At 38.1% G+C, this 19,506-nt stretch overlaps 1 protein-coding gene across 1 annotated transcript in view; it reads right to left on the bottom strand.

Moving 5' to 3' along the window:
* Nucleotides 1–14,186, bottom strand: part of ITFG1 (integrin alpha FG-GAP repeat containing 1) — a 244,852-nt gene extending 230,666 nt beyond the window's left edge. The window contains exons 1-5 of the mRNA XM_007450381.1: nt 13,839–14,186; nt 12,071–12,143; nt 6,551–6,696; nt 5,351–5,408; nt 4,064–4,138 (exon numbers count right to left, since the gene is read on the bottom strand). Coding sequence (XP_007450443.1) covers nt 4,064–4,138; nt 5,351–5,408; nt 6,551–6,696; nt 12,071–12,143; nt 13,839–14,046 — 560 coding nt within the window. The 5' untranslated portion in view covers nt 14,047–14,186. The remainder of the gene's footprint in view (nt 1–4,063; nt 4,139–5,350; nt 5,409–6,550; nt 6,697–12,070; nt 12,144–13,838) is intronic.
* Between the last annotated feature and the right edge of the window lie 5,320 nt (nt 14,187–19,506).

Genomic DNA, 19,506 nt, shown 5'->3' with positions numbered 1-19,506 from the left:
CTCAAAGAAGGAAACAAAATTTTGATATATGCCAATAGAAATACGTTGAATTCAAAACACTTTTAAATATCATCAATATTAATGATGAACAATTACTGTTGAATTTACTTGCACAGAAACTCAAAAGAAGCTCTCTTTCTAAATGATTACTACAAAGAAAACATATCTAAAAAATTGTCAGATTTAACTAAAAGCAAAGTGAGTAAATTTTGAGAATAACCTCTTAAATTCACTTAGAAACAATCAAAAGTACACTTACATACAACACTGCCAACCAGAACACAAAACAAAGCAGTATGATAAATCACCAGGGAATCAAGGGTCATTTAATTGACTCCCCAAAAGCTTCTGGTGGGACTCCAGGAAATAAAATTATGGATCCTTGAGTAACAAGCCACTTGAAATAATCACAGCATATACAATTCTAAGTTATCTGCTAAAGCTTTCACTATTTCTGTGGCTTAATTTTGAAAAGAAAAAGGTTTAGGCGAGAAACGAGAAAATCAATGAATTTATCTCCAATAGCAAAGTTTCTTTAGGAAAAGAGAAAAGTTATAAAACTGATGCTGTTTCTATGGAAATACCAATAAAAAACTTATTTCTTAAGTCCTAATATTCCTTTAAACAACAATGTTCAAAATACAAATGGTGTATAAGGTGAGAAAGGGAGGGGCTTGCTAGGGGAATTCTAAGAAAATATGAATCATCTCAAAGCTACCTTTTTCTGTTAAGACTATGAGTACTAATGCTGATTATAAAGTTAAAAGCTGTCCTGATATTTATTTGGTTTTGTGTTATGAATCTCTTTTCATATTTTTCCTAAATAGATTTAAATGACAAATATCATTATTTCAGTAAGATAAATATTTGCAATATTTTCTGTAATGCACCAGCAAACAAACAAATCAGCAGTAAAAATGAAGGGTGATTTAATAAATCAGTCATTGGTTATAATGTAAGAAGATTACATGGAAAAACATGGATTTATTCCTTCTGAATTGAGATTAAATACCTATATTTAAATACAAGATAGTTTTTTCTGCTAATGGAGGAAAAATATCCACTCACATAAATAAGTTAAAAATGGCTGCTTTCAGTGCCATTAATATTCCATTCAAAATATTCATGCAAATGCTTGTGAAGTAAATGGAGTATGGCAAAAGTGCTTGTTTGTCACATACCTGGATTAATATTCCCAGGTATACAACTTGGGCCTGACCCAGTAATGTGTTTGAACTCAGTATATGAGTCACAGAAAATATGAACAGACCAACATTACATTTGGCTTTGATTAAAATTACAGGTACAAGTGTTTTCACGTCAATACTAAAAACAATATCCTGAATGCTTATGCAACATCAGTTTCAAATACCCTTTTACAGAAAATGCTCATTAACGATAACCTCATCACTGCAAAAGCTGCTCTAACACTTAATAGCTAGGTGTTACTTCTAAGTAATGTAGCACATTATTACATTATTTCAAGTCATTATAAAGTGAGGTGGAGGCGCAAACTGAATCCTCACCTTTGTACATTTAACACACTTCAATTATCTCTGGCACCTCAGCAGAGGTTTAGCACCCTTCCTGTCCCTATCAGATAACCCCCACAGTGCCAATTAAAAGGGATTCTTCTACCTATCACTGTTTCCAGCTTAGGCTGACCATCTGCACCCTTACTCCAGCCGAACTGATGTTAGTTTTACCTGTGGGCAATCTCCTGTTTCCATGCCTCTACTGGGCCACTTACAGCCATGGTCTTTCCAGCACAATCCCATGGGAGCATTTAGCATTCTATTTAAAGACGATTGCAAAATTTCCCATAAAATTAAGGTGCTAGCCAAATTTAATTAAATTTAAGATAATCTTGGGTCTGGCATAAATAAGCATAATATTTAAGTTGCAAAAGTTGGTTAGATTCCTTAATAGATAAGACTGGGCTGCCAATCATTAGTCATGCAAATGGTCCAAAATGTTAATACTAATGGCTTTTTCACTTATACACCTAATCATATGCTGTAACATAAAATTGATATGGCGAAATACATTTTTCTTATTTTAGTAACATATTAATGCTTGCCCCCATAGAGACATATTCAGCTTTCTGTTGTGTGAATAATGATAACGCTAGCAAAAGTCATCCAATTTTTGTTCTTGACAAAAATTCTTTTCTGTCAATTTTTATAACTTCATTTTAAAAGTTATCAGGACAGAAGTAACAGGATAAATCTTGGATACAAACTTGTTACCTATAATATGGCTAGCCACTATTGTTTAATCTGTAACTGAAGTTTAAATGAGAAATATCATAAAATAGTAGAGAACTACTCCAGTAGAGTGTAGTATGCCAGAGAATAATGTATAAAAAATAAAAGTGAATATATCTTTAGGCAGAATAAGTTTTATTTTTTTGCGGTACGCGGGCCTCTCACTGTTGTGGCCTCTCCCGTTGCGGAGCGCAGGCTCCAGACGCGCAGGCTCAGCAGCCATGGCTCACGGGCCTAGCCGCTCCACGGCATGTGGGATCTTCCCGGACCGGGGCACGAACCCATGTCCCCTGCATCAGGAGGCGGACTCTCAACCACTGAGCCACCAGGGAAGCCCCAGAATAAGTTTTTAAAGAAGCATCAGAGGAAAAAAAAAAATCTAACGTAGAATTCAGAACAAATAAATAAGCTATGACATTATCACACAATATCTAGTAGTTTTTACTTTTTCAATTACATACAATAGCTGTTTCATAAGTTTAAATTTCCAAAGGTCAAACCACATCATATTAAAAATATTCCAAGTATTTCTTTCACTAAAATGCAGATTACCATGAAATAAACCAGGCCAGAAGTCACCATCACATTCTTAATCACGTGTCTACCCAAGACAAACAAGCAGGGCTTGCTATGGTAGGAGTCACCTGTGCCTTCCCCTAGCCCACCCACACTCAGTTCCTCCCAGACATGGCCACAAAGGCAAAGCAAGATCTCCATCCAGCTGGTATCTAAAGCAGGGTTCTCTTCCAGGTATTTTTCAAAGTTTGAGGAAAAAACAGGTTTCTCATTAAAGATTCACAGCAAGTCTTTCAAAGGTCACCATGACTAGCATAAAAACACTCATATTCTTTATGGAAAACTTTTAAGAAAAAGTGATAGGAAATGTAACAGTTTCACCTCAGAATAGCTCACATTTTGATAATTTACTTGTCTTTGTGCCTGTGCATCACATTTCAGAAACTAATGATAAAAATACATTACGCCTCCAAAACACAGAGGGAAAATTCATTAGATTTATAGTGCCTGGGAAGACAGATTGATAAAGGTGGTTTTCTGCACTTGCTGGAAAGTCAAAAAAATAAATAAATGTGTTCTGTACTCTTAAAATTCAAATACAGAAAAAATTAATCAAGTTGAAGGTATCTCACGAAAAGTATCTTGCTATCATGAATTCTTGTGTTAGGAAGACAGTTCTATTTAAATCTAGACGAATTATAATGGAGATCTTTGAATTGCAAGATTCCAGGCAGTTTTCCCTAAGAATGGCATTCTTGGTTAATAAGAGAGTCCTAGCATACAAACTGGTCAAGGATAGAGTATATATGGAAAAGTCTCCAGAGCTTAGAGAAGGAATGTTTATATTTTCAGGCAATTATTAATTGCTCATTGAACAAAGAAGGAAGAAGGCTTATCAATGAACATCTGGGAGCTAACATGACTAAGATAGAGAATTCAATCAAAACAGCAGCTATCCATACTATTTAAATTAAATCTTTCCATTTCTAAAAACATCCAATGAACCAATATTTAAATGGGGACTTGCAAAGTTTGTATCTCTAATTTCCAGAGGGATAAAAGGATTAAACTGGCTCTACACAGAAACCAGCTGCAGATCAAATCCATAGTGTTTGAGAAAGCTTATACGTTGACCAAATGTCCTTTTAAAAATCTTAAACAAGGATTTCCAATGAGCTGGAGTTTTTCCCCCAATGGTTAAAGCAATCTGTTCACATAGATACACAGTCCCTCCAGCAGCAACATGTACAATTAATTACATGGATATAATATTTACTCACCCTCCTAATAGTATTTGTGGCTGGTTGGATTCATTTGTGATACCAAATATATCAGGAATTAAATCAGCATTGAAGCTAAAAAGAAAACATTAAAAACATTAAGCAGCTATTTTATTAAATTCTCACTTCTAATTTAGTTTAAAAAGAAAAACAAACTTTGGGGAGGTGTGGCAGACATACAACAGTCAGTATCTGTTGCAATCAACGGAATGTCAGAAGTGACATGTTTCACTCTGAGGCCAAAGTGTTTAATTTTCATTACTAGACCCTCCAGTCATCTTGACAATGAGAAGAACATGACGGTACAGCTCCACAGACGATGAGGCCTGTAAGACACTCTGAGAGCTGGCAAAAGGGCCTATCACTGACCCACACTGGACCTGCAGTGTGAGCAAGAAATAAACTTTTGTTGTGAGATTTTGGTGTTGTCTGTAACCTCTATATAGCCTAGCCTGTCTCTGAGTGAAAAGGAGACCATTATTTCAGAATCATGACCCTCCTTGTTTAGTCAGATGGGCTTAGGAGAAATAACCCACAAAAGTAATCCCTAGTTGGTATAAAAATTTATACTAGCCACTGAATAATGTAACAACAATGAAAAACACCCAATTATTAAAAAAATCAAGCTGAGCACCTTTAAAAAGATTAATCCGTGAATTAAAGTTCAGACTTCTAATGGTTACTGACCTATTGATGAATGACTATGATTTTAATAACTGTACAAAAGGCAGCACTGGAAACAAGAATGTGGCTATACATTGTTTACTCCCCGAAATGATATCTACATCATTACCAGAATCCTAACAGAAATTTGGATTAACTTTATCCTGGTACATGAGTCTACTTTGAGGAGATAAATGATAATACTAAGGAAGAGTTGTGAAAAGGACAAAGTTTCTCCTTAATACAGAAATCTTTCTAGGTCTCTAGAGGAAATCCTCTACTCTTCGGATCTGTCAATCAAGCACTAACAGTTTTATCCAAAAACAGTTATCTTAGTTGAGTAACAACACGGCTAGGATCAACAAAGATCCATCATGGACACATTCAAAGCTTTTAAAACAAAACCAAAAAGACAAATCTCTCCCTCTTTGCAAAATAATGAATTTCACCTTTCTCTTTCTTCCATCATGGCAAATAAATATATAATTCAGAGGACAGGCCCCTATCAGCTTTAAAGGGAGAATGAATTTAGAGTCAATACAACTTAGCAAAGTAGTTTCCTATGTGAAAGATTTTATGTTTGTAAGTTTAAAATCATTCAAAGGGAAGCAAGCACATACTTACTCCATAATTAATGGTTCATCCTGAAAAGTTCTATTGAGCATGGTCATATTGCAAGGATCTGTTAAAAGAAAAAAGAAAATATATAAATGAAAAGGCATGTCATAACACATTATTTTTGATATTTGCACTTAGGGAAAAATACTCTTTCATTCTTTCCAAATTCATCTCTATAATTAATTCCAACTATTAGCATTAATGAGACACTATAAATCTAACTTAAATGGACATCAAGTTTGTAGATAAACTATTGGGAGAGTTTATTCTACAGTGAAGATCAGCATTACAATAACTTCCTTTTGAGTCTTCATTCTGAAAATCTTAGATGAGTCTTCTTTATATACAATTTAGCAGTAGAGCAGTTGACAATTAAGGTTTTGATATAAAGATCCCAATCCTGCAAAACTACTAGACTCTAAAACGTCCATGCCCTCCTCTCCTCCTCCTTTCTTCAGACTGGCTCCATGAACAAAGTTGTCCATTTAGGTATAATTAAATGGCTTTTCAGATAAGACTTGAAGACTTGTGGTGGGTAGATATGGTAGACTGACTCTCAACCTTTACTCTAAACTTTTTGTGCTTTCCTGTACTGGGGAGACTAGAAACCAAAAACAGCATTTCTCAGATATCCTTGCATTTAAGATTCTAAATAAAATGTAAGCCTTGCTAATTAGATATGGTGAGTTTTGCAGGGCAGGATTGAGGTGAAGGCTCATTTCTGTCTTAATGTCTGATCACTGAATTGTAAGTACTAAGAGGGAGGGTGCATGGCATCCATTTTGCTGGTGAGCAAGTGTCATTCTGGCACCTGTTGTGCAACTTGCCACTTTCTGATGGTAAAAAGGCAGTAGCTTCTTTGAAGGCTTTGAGGATTGTTCCTGAAAGTTCAACCTCATGTGTGTTCTTTAGCCATCACAATAACTCTGTAAAGCATAAAAAACCTTTAATAAATTCTCTCTTCCTTAAGCTAACAGAGTAGATTTTGTTCCCTGGAGCTGACTGCAAACCAGTTCTAGGTTGAAAAAGAAGAACCAGAAAACAGACTTTTAAAGAAGTTTTTAGAGACAATTACTGACACTCAAGAACTGCATTTTTGAACTGATTTCTGAACATTATTTTTGTTACATTGACCTAAGAATACCAGGCATATTTCTCCTTTAATATCCAGTGATAAATATTAAAAACTCTTAAAAACAAATTCACCTAAGGTTTGATTCTGTCCCCAGAAGATAATAGCTCCTAATTCACCACTGGCATGATTTTTGGGAAGATATGTCAGAAGAACATCCATTTGTGAATCTCCATCATAATCCCCTGGGACTACACTTGTTATCAATGTACTGTGATTCCTAAAAGAAGCAAACATTTTAATAAACAAACATTCCAGCAGAGCTCTAATAAAAAAGTACACTTCTATATTTATACCATACAAAAATATTTTCAATGCAAAATTTAAAAATTCATATAACTGATTAATTACATTCTCTTCTTTAATAGCTTATCATCCTTCATGCATGTAGGCCTCTTTGGTCTATGAAAGAAATCAGGATGAATGCAGAGGGCTTTAAGAAACAAGAAAAAGTTGAAATATTTATTAAGAGGAAGCACAGTTTTATGTTCAAGCATTAGCTTAATCCTTTCACCTAGTTCTTTTGTCAAAGATACCATATGGATGGTGTTTATACGAATGGAGGCTCAAAGGACTTCCCTGGTAGTCTAGTGGTTAAGACTCTGGGCTTCCAATGAGGGGGTGGGGGTCAGGTTCCTGGTCAGGGAACTGTAGTAGCACAGTGCGACCAAAAAAAAAAAAAAAGAAAGAACAAACAACATAAATGGAGGCTCATTATCAATTGCTAAAGCACTGAGGGTATCACTGTCATTTTATAAAAGATATTATCTATAGATTACTTAATTTTAGATTTTAATGCAGATTTGAAATTTACAGTGAAAACTTGTCATTTTATTTCAAGATTTGCAATGAAAAATAAGTTCTTTTTGGGCTTCCCTGGTGGCGCAGTGGTTCAGAGTCCACTTGCCAATGCAGGGGACGTTGGTTCGTGCCCCGGTCCGGGAGGATCCTGCATGCCGCGGAGCGGCTGGGCCCGTGGGCCATGGCCGCTGGGCCTGTGCGTCCAGAGCCTGTGCTTTGCAATGGGAGAGGCCGCAGCAGTGAGAGGCCCGTGTAACGCAAAAAAAAAAAACAAAAACAAAAAACAAAACAAAACAAAAAAGTTCTTTTTGACCAAACCTGGCAATACACTATCAAAACATACATACCTAATTCTACATTTTTAATAATAAAATATTCTAAAACGGTTTATATTAACCTTGAAAACTTAAAACATTCTGGAGTCTTGTCATAATGCTGTCTGAGTGACCCAATCAAAAAATAGGCCTTAAATTCAATTTACATTTAATTCTACTTAAGAACAAACAGCAAGACAGTAAGTTTCCAAACAGCCTATGGATAATTATTTTCTAAACGGCATAAAGAATATAAAAATATATATAATAGGTTTTACTTAAAGTGAAAATGAGGAAAATACTGACGAGGGTAAGATTAAGAAAAACAACATAATAATAGCTTTATTTTAATTCAGCTACTTACTATGTCTCAGATATTACATCAAGTACTTAATAGCTATTATCTGATAATCTCCATCACCTGAAATAGGTATCGTAATTCTCACTGAACAGACCAGGAAACTGAGGTTGAAGTAGCTTTCATTGTTAAACAGCTATAGTTAAATGGAATAGCTGGAATTCAAATTCAGTTGGGTTGGCCTCTAAAACTGATCCTCACTATGATAAAATACTTTTTGTAATGCCAGTTTCCTCAAAGAATGCCAACAATGCTTTAACCTTTCCATGAAAAATAGCTGATCTTTAAAAATGATGATATAGCAACTGCACGTGCTACTATGTAGCAAGCTGCATCTAAGTGTATACCTCTGTATGTGTACCTGTGTATGTATGCATGTGCAGTCATACATATGGTGCACATACCTGGCAGTAATACTTGTTCAGATAAATTAATGATTTGGGGTCAAGAAGTACCCTGAAATAGTAATATATTACAAAGGACTAGATGGGAACTTAACCTGATCAGGTTTTAGTCCTAAAATTGCCCTTCTTTATGGTTGTAAAAACAGGAATTAGAACTTTACAAAATAACAGACTGACACACGAATTTATCTCTTCTTCTTTCAAAGAACGTACTAAAATGATATGGAATTTTTTTTTCATGAAAGGATCTGCCTTAACAGGGCAAGGAAACTACAGTTGACCCTTGAAGAACACGTGGGGTTAGGGGCACTGATCACTTGCAGTTGAAAATCCATAGCTGGTATAACTTTATACTTGGTCCTCCACATCCTCGGTTCTACATTCACAGATTCAACCAACTGGGGACAGTGTAGTACTGCAGTATGTATTTAGTGAAAAAAAATCTGTATGTAAGTGGACCTATGCAGTTCAGACCCATGTCGTTCAATGGTCAACTGTATAAGCTGAAGTGCTTGGAGAAAAGGCTCAAGAAGTTTTTTGCCCTGAAAGGCTCAGAATTTGGAGTCATCCGAAATAGCAAAAGACAAAAGTAAGGTGTAAGGCTGAAAACACCTTTTCTGTGATGGTCCCTTCTCCTTCTTGCTCAGCATGCCAACAACCAAGTAGTTTACTTCTGGGAAGTTTCAGGCATTAGAGATGTAAGTTACAGGAGAGGGTAAGATATTGGCGTTACGCTAAAAACAGGGAGTTAATGGAAAGTCTACAAAGGAACAGTTTGGCCCTTGCCCCCAACTCTGCCAAATTCCTAGGATGCCAGTCAGCCAGGAACATATCCACAGGGCAGGAGACAGGAGGTAAGTCCCATTACACAGAGTTTCCAATTAGCTCTTTAGTACCTTATTCTAAATATAGTATAATAAAGAGTTACCTGCCTTTTAAAGAAAACTATGAGTATTAAAGAGAGCTAAAACAAATACTAATAAGGAATCTGAAAAAAACAGAGATAACAGAGGAAACAAAAGAAAACTTCAAAACCACACTTGAAGACATAAGAAAATACATCCATTAAAAAAAAAAAAAGAACAGCATCCTAAGAGAAAAGAACAATAAGAGAACAAAGAAAACTTCTTGGAGATAAAAAGAAAATATGACAGCTAACATAAAAATATTCAATAGAAGGCCGAAGATAAAATTAAGAAAACTTCCCACAGGGAAAAAGACACAAAATGACAAAAACACAAATGAAATAAAGAAATAAAGGATGGAGTTAGGCAGTCCAATAACCAACTAGTAGGAATTCCTGAAAGAGAAAACAAAAAAATAATCAGAGAAATAATATAAGAACATTTCAAAAAGGTCCCAAGTATAGAAGCCTCTAGCTTGAAGGGAGGCTAGAATAATGAATGAAAAATAGTCTACACCAAGACATATTATGAAATTTCAGAGAAAAGGGATAAAGAAGAGACCCTAATAGCTTCAAAAATTAAAAATAAGTCATATTTGAAGGATTAGGAAAAAGAATAGCAATGGATTTAAAACCAGCAACCGATGAAGCTAGAAGACTACAGGCCAATCAAAGAGTGAGTAGAAAAAGGTTTTGGAAATGGAGGGACATACCCATGCATCCTTTCTCAGGAATTTCTTGAAGGATACACTCCAGTGAAGTAAATGAAGAAGCAAAGAACAAAATGGCACAGGATCCAAGAGATAGGGATCAAACAAAGAATGACAAAGGGAAAGTCTCCAAACAGTAACTCTGCAGAAGGCCTAGAGAATGAATTCAGACTGGGGAGGAGTGCAGAGGACTCAATGGGGGAAAGAAAAAGCACAACAGGTATATGGCACATATGATGGAACATCTGCAAAGAAATTAAGGATAGGTACACAGAAAACTGTCCAATTTATTTTTTAAAAAACAATCATTTACTCTTGGAGGGAAAAACCATAGAGAAATGAAATACTGTATACGGCTTGGCTCTGAAGTACACATAATCTACATGGCCAGAATTTATACAATGACTACTGACCAAGCTAAAATATGATATGGAGATGGAGCCAATTTAAAGATGCTAAATCTTTTTCTATGCTAACAAAAAATCCAAGAGATGAAGATGGTAACTCAAGAAATTACAGTATAAAAACTTATTTTAGAATATGGAAATAAACATCAGAAGAAACAGCTCAAAGTTTTAAAAGTGGTTGCATTTGAGAGAGGAACAGGGGAGAGGGGGAAGAAAACAGTGAAGGACAGTTAGTTTTTGAAAACTATACTAAATAAATACAAGAGTTTCTAAATTTTATAAGTATATAAAACAATATTACATTAATCAAGGAAAAATTAATTGGGATTTTTTAAAAACTCAGTGGAACCCAAGTCTTTAATAGCCCACAAATTCCTTAACTTTTAATCTTCCATGAAAAACCACTTCTAGGCAGTTCATTTCTTGGATGTAATATTTATCAACTTCTGTTCCCTCCCCACTCCAAGCATGCTGACATCCAGTATCAAGGAACATTTCTCAAGAGGGATAATCTGTTTATCCATCTATAACTTTCCCCTCAACGCCTCAATGTTCTAACTCAAGGCCAATTTTTTTTTACATATGTCTGAGTTTAAGTTAAATATTGTAGAATCTGAGCACTCATTACCCAATATGAGGACTTCTTAAATTTTTTGCAGTTTCCAAGTAATCTCTGATCCTTCTACATACCAATTCATCCTGCACATGGTTAACGAGTAAATCAAATCAATTTAAAATACCGTTTTCACCAACTCTCCTTTACACAAGAACCTGTAATGATTCCCCACTTTTCTCGGGATTGAGGTCAATTCTTTCTGATACTTATGAAGGTTCCTAGTCTGCCCTGATCTCATCTTCCTAGTCCATAACTTTCCAAAGTATACCCTCCTCTTCTGTCAGGCAAATCTTTCCACCTCCTCTTCACAACCTGCTGTTTTTACTACCATCTCTTGTTAATGCTGTGTCCTGAAACTTGAAAGCCCTCACCTAAATTTTACTTATCTTAAGGTCAAGCACAAGTCCCATAACTTTCTAGAAGCTGCCACTTTAGCCTGCACTGACTCATCTCTTCCTCCAGACAGTGATCAATCCTTGCTTCTTATAGTTTCAAAACTGTGTTGGCTCACTATCAATGATGGTCACTGTGCTTCATGCAATGCCAGTCATATAAAAAAAATATAACTATTATTGGAACATTTTGAAAATTCAGTTTGATTTGCATTTCCTCAAAATCAACCTATGAGTCACCTAGCAGTCACCACCTATCAGTCAATAAATGAAGAATTAGAACAGAGTTCATCGACCCCAGTGCAAACTCCTCCCTCAGACCACCAAGGACAAAGTTGACCTGATGAGCCTGTGACTGAGCTGCTCCCACAGGCACACTCAGGATGAGGGACAATCCCCAAGACATTCAAGAAAGCATGTCAGATTGCAAGGGACTGAAAGGTGTTTATGTAGGAACAGACGTGGTTCCACCCAAAATTATTTATTTATTTTTTAAAGCAAATCATTTTTAAACTTTGGTATGCTCACTAATTTTCCTAACAAATTACTTGCTTCATACCTCATAACTAGTGGTTTTGTATCACAACACTTCAGAGTAAAATTGATTTCAAAGACAATCCAACTAGTTATTGCATATCTATTATTACACTAACGACTGTTTTACAGAAACAAATACATTTGTACTTACTTCAAGGATACCTTTACTTTGGGTTTAAAATAGGGTGCGTTCTGGTCTGCCAAAAGGACGATTAAATCATTTCCTAAAAGAAGGGAGTATACATTAGAAAAATGCTTCCCAGTGAAACATACAATTAGTGGTTACAAGAAGCTTTCTGGGCACTGTTTTCAATAAGAAAACTTTTATTTTACTCCAGCTCGTCTGCCCTCTCAAGGTTGGTCCTATTAGACTAATGGAATGCAGATTCCTAACAGTGTATCACAAATTCAATATTCAAAGCAGCAGAGAAACTAGAAGGATGAACACGAAAAAATGTTGTTGGTCAAGGCAAATTGAAGCCAATGGCTTCTGCCAGGAGTCAGACTGATTGACTTAAAGGAAGCATATAAAGAGTATGCCTTATAACTATACTACATGTTAAGTCTTGTCTCCCCCAAACTTAACAACTCAGCCTCTTATAAGGCTGTTTAGTCCATTGCACAGATGCATCACACCAAGGACACAGAAACTCCTACTGTGGGTATCTGACTAGTAACTAGGACATGATGCCATATTTAAGCAGAAAAAGCTGAATCCTCCAAGACTACCCTCTTGTGGCTCCTACAGAACCATCCCCCAGGTTGATGCATTTTTGGAGTTCAATGAGCACTCATTGGATCAGATTTTTGAAATTGTTTAGTCAAACACAGGGCATCTTTAAAGGGGAGAATCTCTGTCTCCAGTTTGGGTGGAGTGGCTATAGGTTAGGCAGTATGCACCCTTCTTGCTGTACATGGAGTCATACAAAGATAGGGGAAATACCCAAGGTCCACAAGAGGCTCTCGAGTCCTGATAAGGACTCCAAGAGATCTGGGCCAAGATCCTGTCAGTCAAACTCTATGAGTGCTTCACTTCCTTCTTTCACAGCCTTGACCTTAAACAGTACCTGCTTTGTGGGTACAAGAGAATACTAAGACCCTCTAATGCCTATTGTCAGCATCAAGATTTACAAAAAAAAGTTTGTTTAGTGATGGTTAAAGCAAAGAACTCCCAAGAACCTCAAGCTGGAAAAGAAAACAGATTTGGAAGACTAGGGTGGTGGCCAAAGCAAGGAAGTCTTTTGCACACAAAAGACTAGGGCGGCCCAGAAGGAGAAAAACCTGCAGTTTGAGAACCCTTTTCCAAGGAGACACTGGGTTTATTAGTAGTGCCTGTGAAATACTTGTGAGAACTGTGGAGTGTTTAGGCCCTTCGGAAGGAACAGTAGTTTCTAAGAAAGCTGGGACCCTGACAAAGGGAGGGGAGGGTGAACAAGGTAAATGAAGAGGGAGGGAGAAGTCCTCTACGAGAGGAAATTGTCAAGTCGCACGTTTTCCAGTTCATCAAAGGGGAAGGGAGACTGGAGGAAATACAGCAGACAGGAATGAAGGGACCTTGGGAGGGAACGTAAAGGCAAGCTACAAAGACTACTGGGAATCAGAAAGGACTTTGGAAGGTGATTCCATGAGAAGGGCGGGGTGCGTGAGTGACGGCCGCGGTCGTCTCAGGAAAAAAACCCCCAAAACCGGGGTGTTTCCAGTGCTTGCGGGGGTGGATCAAACTGTGGAGTGGTCAGGCCAGGACATGGGTTTGGAAAAGATGGGGCAAAAAAGGCAAGCTACAAGGATGCTGGAAATAAAGGGGGAGAGGACTGGGAGAGAAGAGCCGAGAAATGCAGGAGGACCGGGAATCCGGGCAAGGGGGGTAGGGAACACCGGGAGGGGCACGCGAACAGAGGGAGGGCCGGGCAAGCACTGACTTTCCCGCAGCACGAAGAGGTCCGTCTGCTTGTCAGAGTTGAGGTCTCCGAAGGCCGCCAGGGTGCCCCAGGCCTCGGCCCCAAAGAGCTCGGCCGTGACGTTGTGCAGCGCCCGCGCCGGGACCGGCCCGACTCCCAGCAGCGCGAGGCCCCCAAGCAGCGGCACCAGCAACACCCAGGAGCCCAGCAGCCTGCCTGCCGCCGCCATGGCAGCCCCTCGGCCCCCGCCCCCCCGGCCCACTGCTGCGCTTGACGGCAGCCGGAAAGCACCGTGCCGCCGGCCGAGAGAGAAAGAGCGTAGCCCAGACACCCGTACGACCGCGGCCAGGCCCCGTCTCACTCTCCCGTAGGGCTACCCCTCTGACGCTCGGGAAGCCGCGAAGCTAGGTTGAAGCTCGCCCTCGCGCTCACTTCCGGCCGGTGCGCCTCCCGACAGTGTCGCGCGGGGGGGCGGGGCCGGCCGGGAGTTGCTGACAGGCGGCCCCGGGGGCGGGGGCCAAGACGGCGGCCCGAGCGCGATGGCGGGGCTCGTGGCCGAAGTGAGCTGGAAGGTCTTGGAGCGAAGAGCCCGGACCAAGCGCTCAGGTTTGGCTGGCTGGGGCGCCACCCCTTTCCCCCTCACCGTAGAGGGTACTCCCCCTCAAGAGCCTTGGGCAGGAGGCAGATGGGGGTCCTGGAATGAACCTGTGCCCGCGTGTTTCCCCTTAGAAAGCAGACGGTGGTCCCTGACTTCCTCTTGCTGTCTTTGCCCATTAGGTGGTGGTCCCACCTTTGCTCCATTTTGCTTCCCCAGCTATATTTCGTGTGTGTTCCCTCTCGAAAAGTAGGTGGTGGTGCCGATTTCTCCCGGAGTCTTCTTAGAAATCAGGCGGTGGCCACATTCCCGGGAGTCCCCTCCCTGTCTGTATTTCTCCCCTCATTTTTACATATGACTAGGGTCTGGTCTTAGAAAACTGGCGGCTGCTTGTTGCCTTATTTCGTATCTCCTTTTCACATTACAAGTTCTGAGATCTAGCCAGTTATCTATGTGGCAGAAATTGAGGGAGACCGGGCCTCAGGCCACGAAGGGGGTCACGGTGAGCATAGTTAGGACTTAGAAGGAAGTGGGCCCGTTCCCTGGGCAAGTGGCCCCAGGACGCCTAGTTCCCAGTTGTGGCTCCCAATCCCGAGGCCACCTAGGTCAGAACACGCTGCGCAGGCAGTTATAGCAGTTACAGTGTCCTGAGCTGACTTGTTCAAATTGCAGAGTCACACTTTTAAGTTAGCACTTGTGGCTGATAACTCATCTGACAGCCAGGATTGAAACTTCTCTTATTCCTGGCTGGCTGGATGTAATCTCGAGCTAAAAAGTGTTCCTATAAACAGGAAAGATGGTGGAATGACAAGTCTTCATCTAAGAATCTTACCTTTTGAAGGCTTGTTGTTACTATATAAATTAGTGTTGAGAGATGGTAATGTCAAAGGCGATAATCTGATAATATTGAAAGACATAGCCCTAGGAAAACTAATTATGCATTTGTATTGGTATTAAGGGTTTTGTTTTTTTTCTCCTCAGCTAATACTACCCCATTATATTTTGGCTTTTCCCATTCATGAAGTTCTTAGTTGTGCAGACAGCAGAGTGCTTAGCAGTCTTTTTTTTTTTTTTAAGAAAGTAATTTCATAAATCGTACAGGAGAAATCCACCCAATCTTTGTTGCTTATTCCATTCTATTTTCAAAAGCTTAAAAATAGTTGTGCGCTTATTTACTTAGGGTTATAGCAAAACTACCATACGTATGAGAGAATTTTTCAAAAACTAGTCCTTAATACATTTTAGTGTTAGTACAGTTACTTAGAATAGTCACGTATATTTCTATATTTCTGTTTCACACTCTTTGTCAAACTTTTTGTGTCATACAAAAAGTGTCATGTATTGAGTTGACCACTAACAGTGAGTCTATCTGGGCTATAAAAAGCGTTATTGAGTTGATAATTTCCTGTCAAAGAGAGTAACTGGAGTTTTCTTACAGGAAACTGAGCTCTACCCTCAACATATACTTTTACAGCATTTCTCTTTTCCTCTAATAAACGTATAGGGTTTATTTTCTTCTCCAGTCTTAATTTCCTCTGAACTGCGTGTCATAACAGTAAGCTTTGAAAACCTACCTTCTCTTTCTTTACTGAGAAATAAAAAAATCAAATTTTATTTAACTATTGTTGAATGCAGTCACTTAAATCCAGTTTCATGTATAAGGTAGTTGAGTGTATTGTATAAATGTGGGATGTTCCTATATGTTTACATCATAGCAATAAAAGAGATATCATTTGAAGTCATCCCTCCAAATTAGTTGAGGTTTCAGATTCTTCTGATAGCTGTGATGTGTAGACTATAAACTTTCTTCAGGGAATCATTGACTTCCTGTGTCATTAAAAGCAATCACCCTGATTCTGTTTGTTACTTTTAGAGGAGTATATAAAGTGAGTTTTGTTTGAAACTTGGACTAACCTGACTATGATATAGATGCCACTGCAAAGTTCTGAGCATTGTTACATAGTACTATAATCACTTCACTGCTCAATAGAGCTACTTGATGCTACTCTTATGTAATGTTTAATAAGTGGCCATTATATATTTCCTGCCTCATCCATATAAGCAAATGTAACTTATCAAAGCAAAGAAAATCAAATTTTCAAGTCGTAAAAGAGAAAATAAAATTACAATGAACCTCAATTATTGCCTTTGTTGCACACCGCATCATGTTAATAACTGCTCACACTGCTTTCAATTAATCTAATGCTGATTGCTTCTAACCTTCACTAAACAGTTTTGAAAATTGCTATAGTTTAGCCTGCGATGCTTATGATTAGAGTCAACAATTTGAAATGGCCAGCTCACCTGATGCAGTCATCTCTTCTCCACCAGCTTTCTTAAGGTCTGGTAAGTGTGTAGACCCCCAAAGGGTCACTTGGTAATTTTAAATATCTTTGTTTCTGAAGGTTGATGTCACCATATGATATTATTTTGGTTTTATTTCCTCTTTGGTGGGCCCAGGCCTGAGCACCATTTCTGTTATTGTTGGGCTCAAGTTTGCAGTGTATGGTGAATGTAGTCTGTGGTGTGGGAAACATGAGAAATACAGAGTGGACCCCCTGTCTTGACACTAGCTCTTTTTGACCAGGGGCAATTCCTCAGTATCTGGGAGCCTTAATTATCACCTGGGTAGATAAAAAGCTTCTTCAATAATTTTTGTCTTTTTGCATAACAGAGTAACTTTTATAAAGTAGAAAAATTTGGTCAGCGTCCCAATTATTTTCTCTTCATCAACTCCTTGTGAAGTAGGTATTTATATATGTATTTTCATAGACAGGAAAGGGAAGCCCACAGAGATGAAGCAAGTTGCCCCAGGTCCTGAGACTATTATGTTTCAAAGCCATGTGCTTTGCCTTTCATCCCATGGCTTCCTTGTGTAAGGGCGGGAGGAGGTGTTGGTGCAGTGGCTCTTAAGACTGTCAGGTTGGTGAGACCCTTTGCAAGCTGGATGAAAGCTGTGGAATTGCTCTCCAGATGAGTGCCCTGGGTCTTGAAAACAATTTGGAAGAGGTCCATGCATCCAGGAAAGACCATATATGGATTCCCATTAGGAACACAGGCCTTTGAATGTATCTGGAAGAGAAGGGCTTTGTTAAGTGGCCATAGAGCTGAAATGAAGTCTGAAATCTTTACGGCTTTTTTCTGTGGGTTGTGACCCACCTTGGGCCATTTAAAACCTGTTTTGTGTGTGAACACTGGGAAAAGCCTCTTGGCAAGAGGCTGCTTTGTCTTTAGTGTGCCTTAAGCAGAATATTCAAGCCTCAGGACTCATTAACAGATAAATGTGAGATGACTCAATCAAAACAGTGACAGTGAAAAATTCTTTCTCTTTGGTTTCACCATAGCCTTTCAGAGGTGGTTCCCCCACCATTTATTTCCATTTGTATTTCAAGACCTGTTTTGGCAAGATGGAGGGGAAAAATCTTGAAGAAAAGAAATAGGAAATAGCTTACGGAAGAGTCACAAACAGGAGAAAACAAAGCTTATACTTTAAGAAACAATAATGATCCATGTCTTTAGTTGTCATCTGCCAAATGACAAAATAGTATATTATATGTAACATTGCCAATTAATTTTTGATTTAATCTTTGAACTAAGAGAACAAGAGGCCATATATCTTTGAACTGTGCTTTCTTTTAAGCATCAGGCTCTCGTTTTCATCTTGGCTTTCTTAATAAGGGCTTGATGGGTTTTCAGCACTGACAAAGTCCTTCAGCAGTTACTGGGAAATAGAATGCTAAAGATATGCTTTTTTATGCATCAATAGTCCCGAAAATTTCAAAACCTAAGAACTGTGCTTAACATTACATAGAGTGTTTAAAACCATATACAAGAAGTTTTTCCAGTACCATATTATTAAATCAAAATAGAATGCACCAAGAAACTAAATAGGAAAATACCAAACTTAATCGTTATAAGCCATTTAAAAGATGGATTCCTTATAAATTACTTTCAGTATAGACACTTGGGGTTCATCTAACCAAAACTTAGTGATAACTATAAAGAAATAAAACTATTATCTGTTAAATAGAGTGGTTTGCATTTATAGTTTATTTACTAATTTAGAAATACTTCATTTATGTTGGAAATGATTTGTTTTCTGCTATTGTAGTTCCTTGGACGTTATCATTGTGGGAGGGTGTATAATGGTGTGATTTCATTTAACAATCTTTAAAGAATGTCCTGGGTTTATAGCTGAGCTTTTCCTTGGTACCTTTGGCTGGAAACTATTTAACATTACCAAAAGTAAAAGCCAGTATCTTGATTTTGGAAAATTGGTTTCTAATATACCCAGACTGTTTTATGCATTTTAACCCTCTTTATTCCTCCTGGATTAGTTTCGGCTATGTTTTTCTTTATTTCTACTCTTTATTGAATTTAGTGTGTCCTGCATTTCCATGCGTGCATGCCTGAGCTGTGCTCTGAATGCTAATGTGTCAGTATGTGCTGTGGTTGAATATACTTTCTTTTGTTTTGACTGCTTAAATCCAAAAAGAGATCTGGATGACCAGGCTTTTCTTTAAAGAGCCTTGTGGTAAAACATACCGGACAATGAATTTATAGGCAAATTCCACAACCAAAATGAATTAACTAATTATTAGGGAAGGAGTGTAGCATGCAGTAACTTAGATGGCTTCCATTTCTCATTTGACTACTACAGTTATATTTTAGATTAGCAGAGTTGATCAGCTAGAGCAATGACTTTGGCATTACAAGTTCAGTTATTTGTAGTAATTGCTATGGCATTTTGTGATGAGGTAAAAAATGTCATGGCATTTTTACTTTTATTCTTAGATGATAAGATAATTTTAAAAATTCCTTAAAATGAATCATTGGCTTATCTCTATCTTGGCTCTGTAAGTTTATCAGTATCTCAGTGAGTTTATCAGCATGTGACTTGAGTTTTTTTCTTTATTTATTTCTTTTTAGGTTTTTTGATTAATTTGATTTGATTTATTTGATTTGATGGGCATAGCAATAGCTGGTAATGTTTTATTGTATATTCTGGGCAAAACTCAACTTTTTATTTTGTATGTCTGACACTCTCTTCTTTTTTGGCACTTATATAGCAGCCTTGTTTCAGCCTAATTTAAT

The sequence above is a fragment of the Lipotes vexillifer genome, unplaced genomic scaffold, assembly GCF_000442215.2.
Source record: "Lipotes vexillifer unplaced genomic scaffold, Lipotes_vexillifer_v1.1 scaffold1489, whole genome shotgun sequence".
In the NCBI taxonomy this organism is placed as follows: Eukaryota; Metazoa; Chordata; class Mammalia; order Artiodactyla; family Lipotidae; genus Lipotes; species Lipotes vexillifer.
Note: the sequence above shows the minus strand (reverse complement) of the source record. Positions and strands in the feature narration are given on the sequence as shown.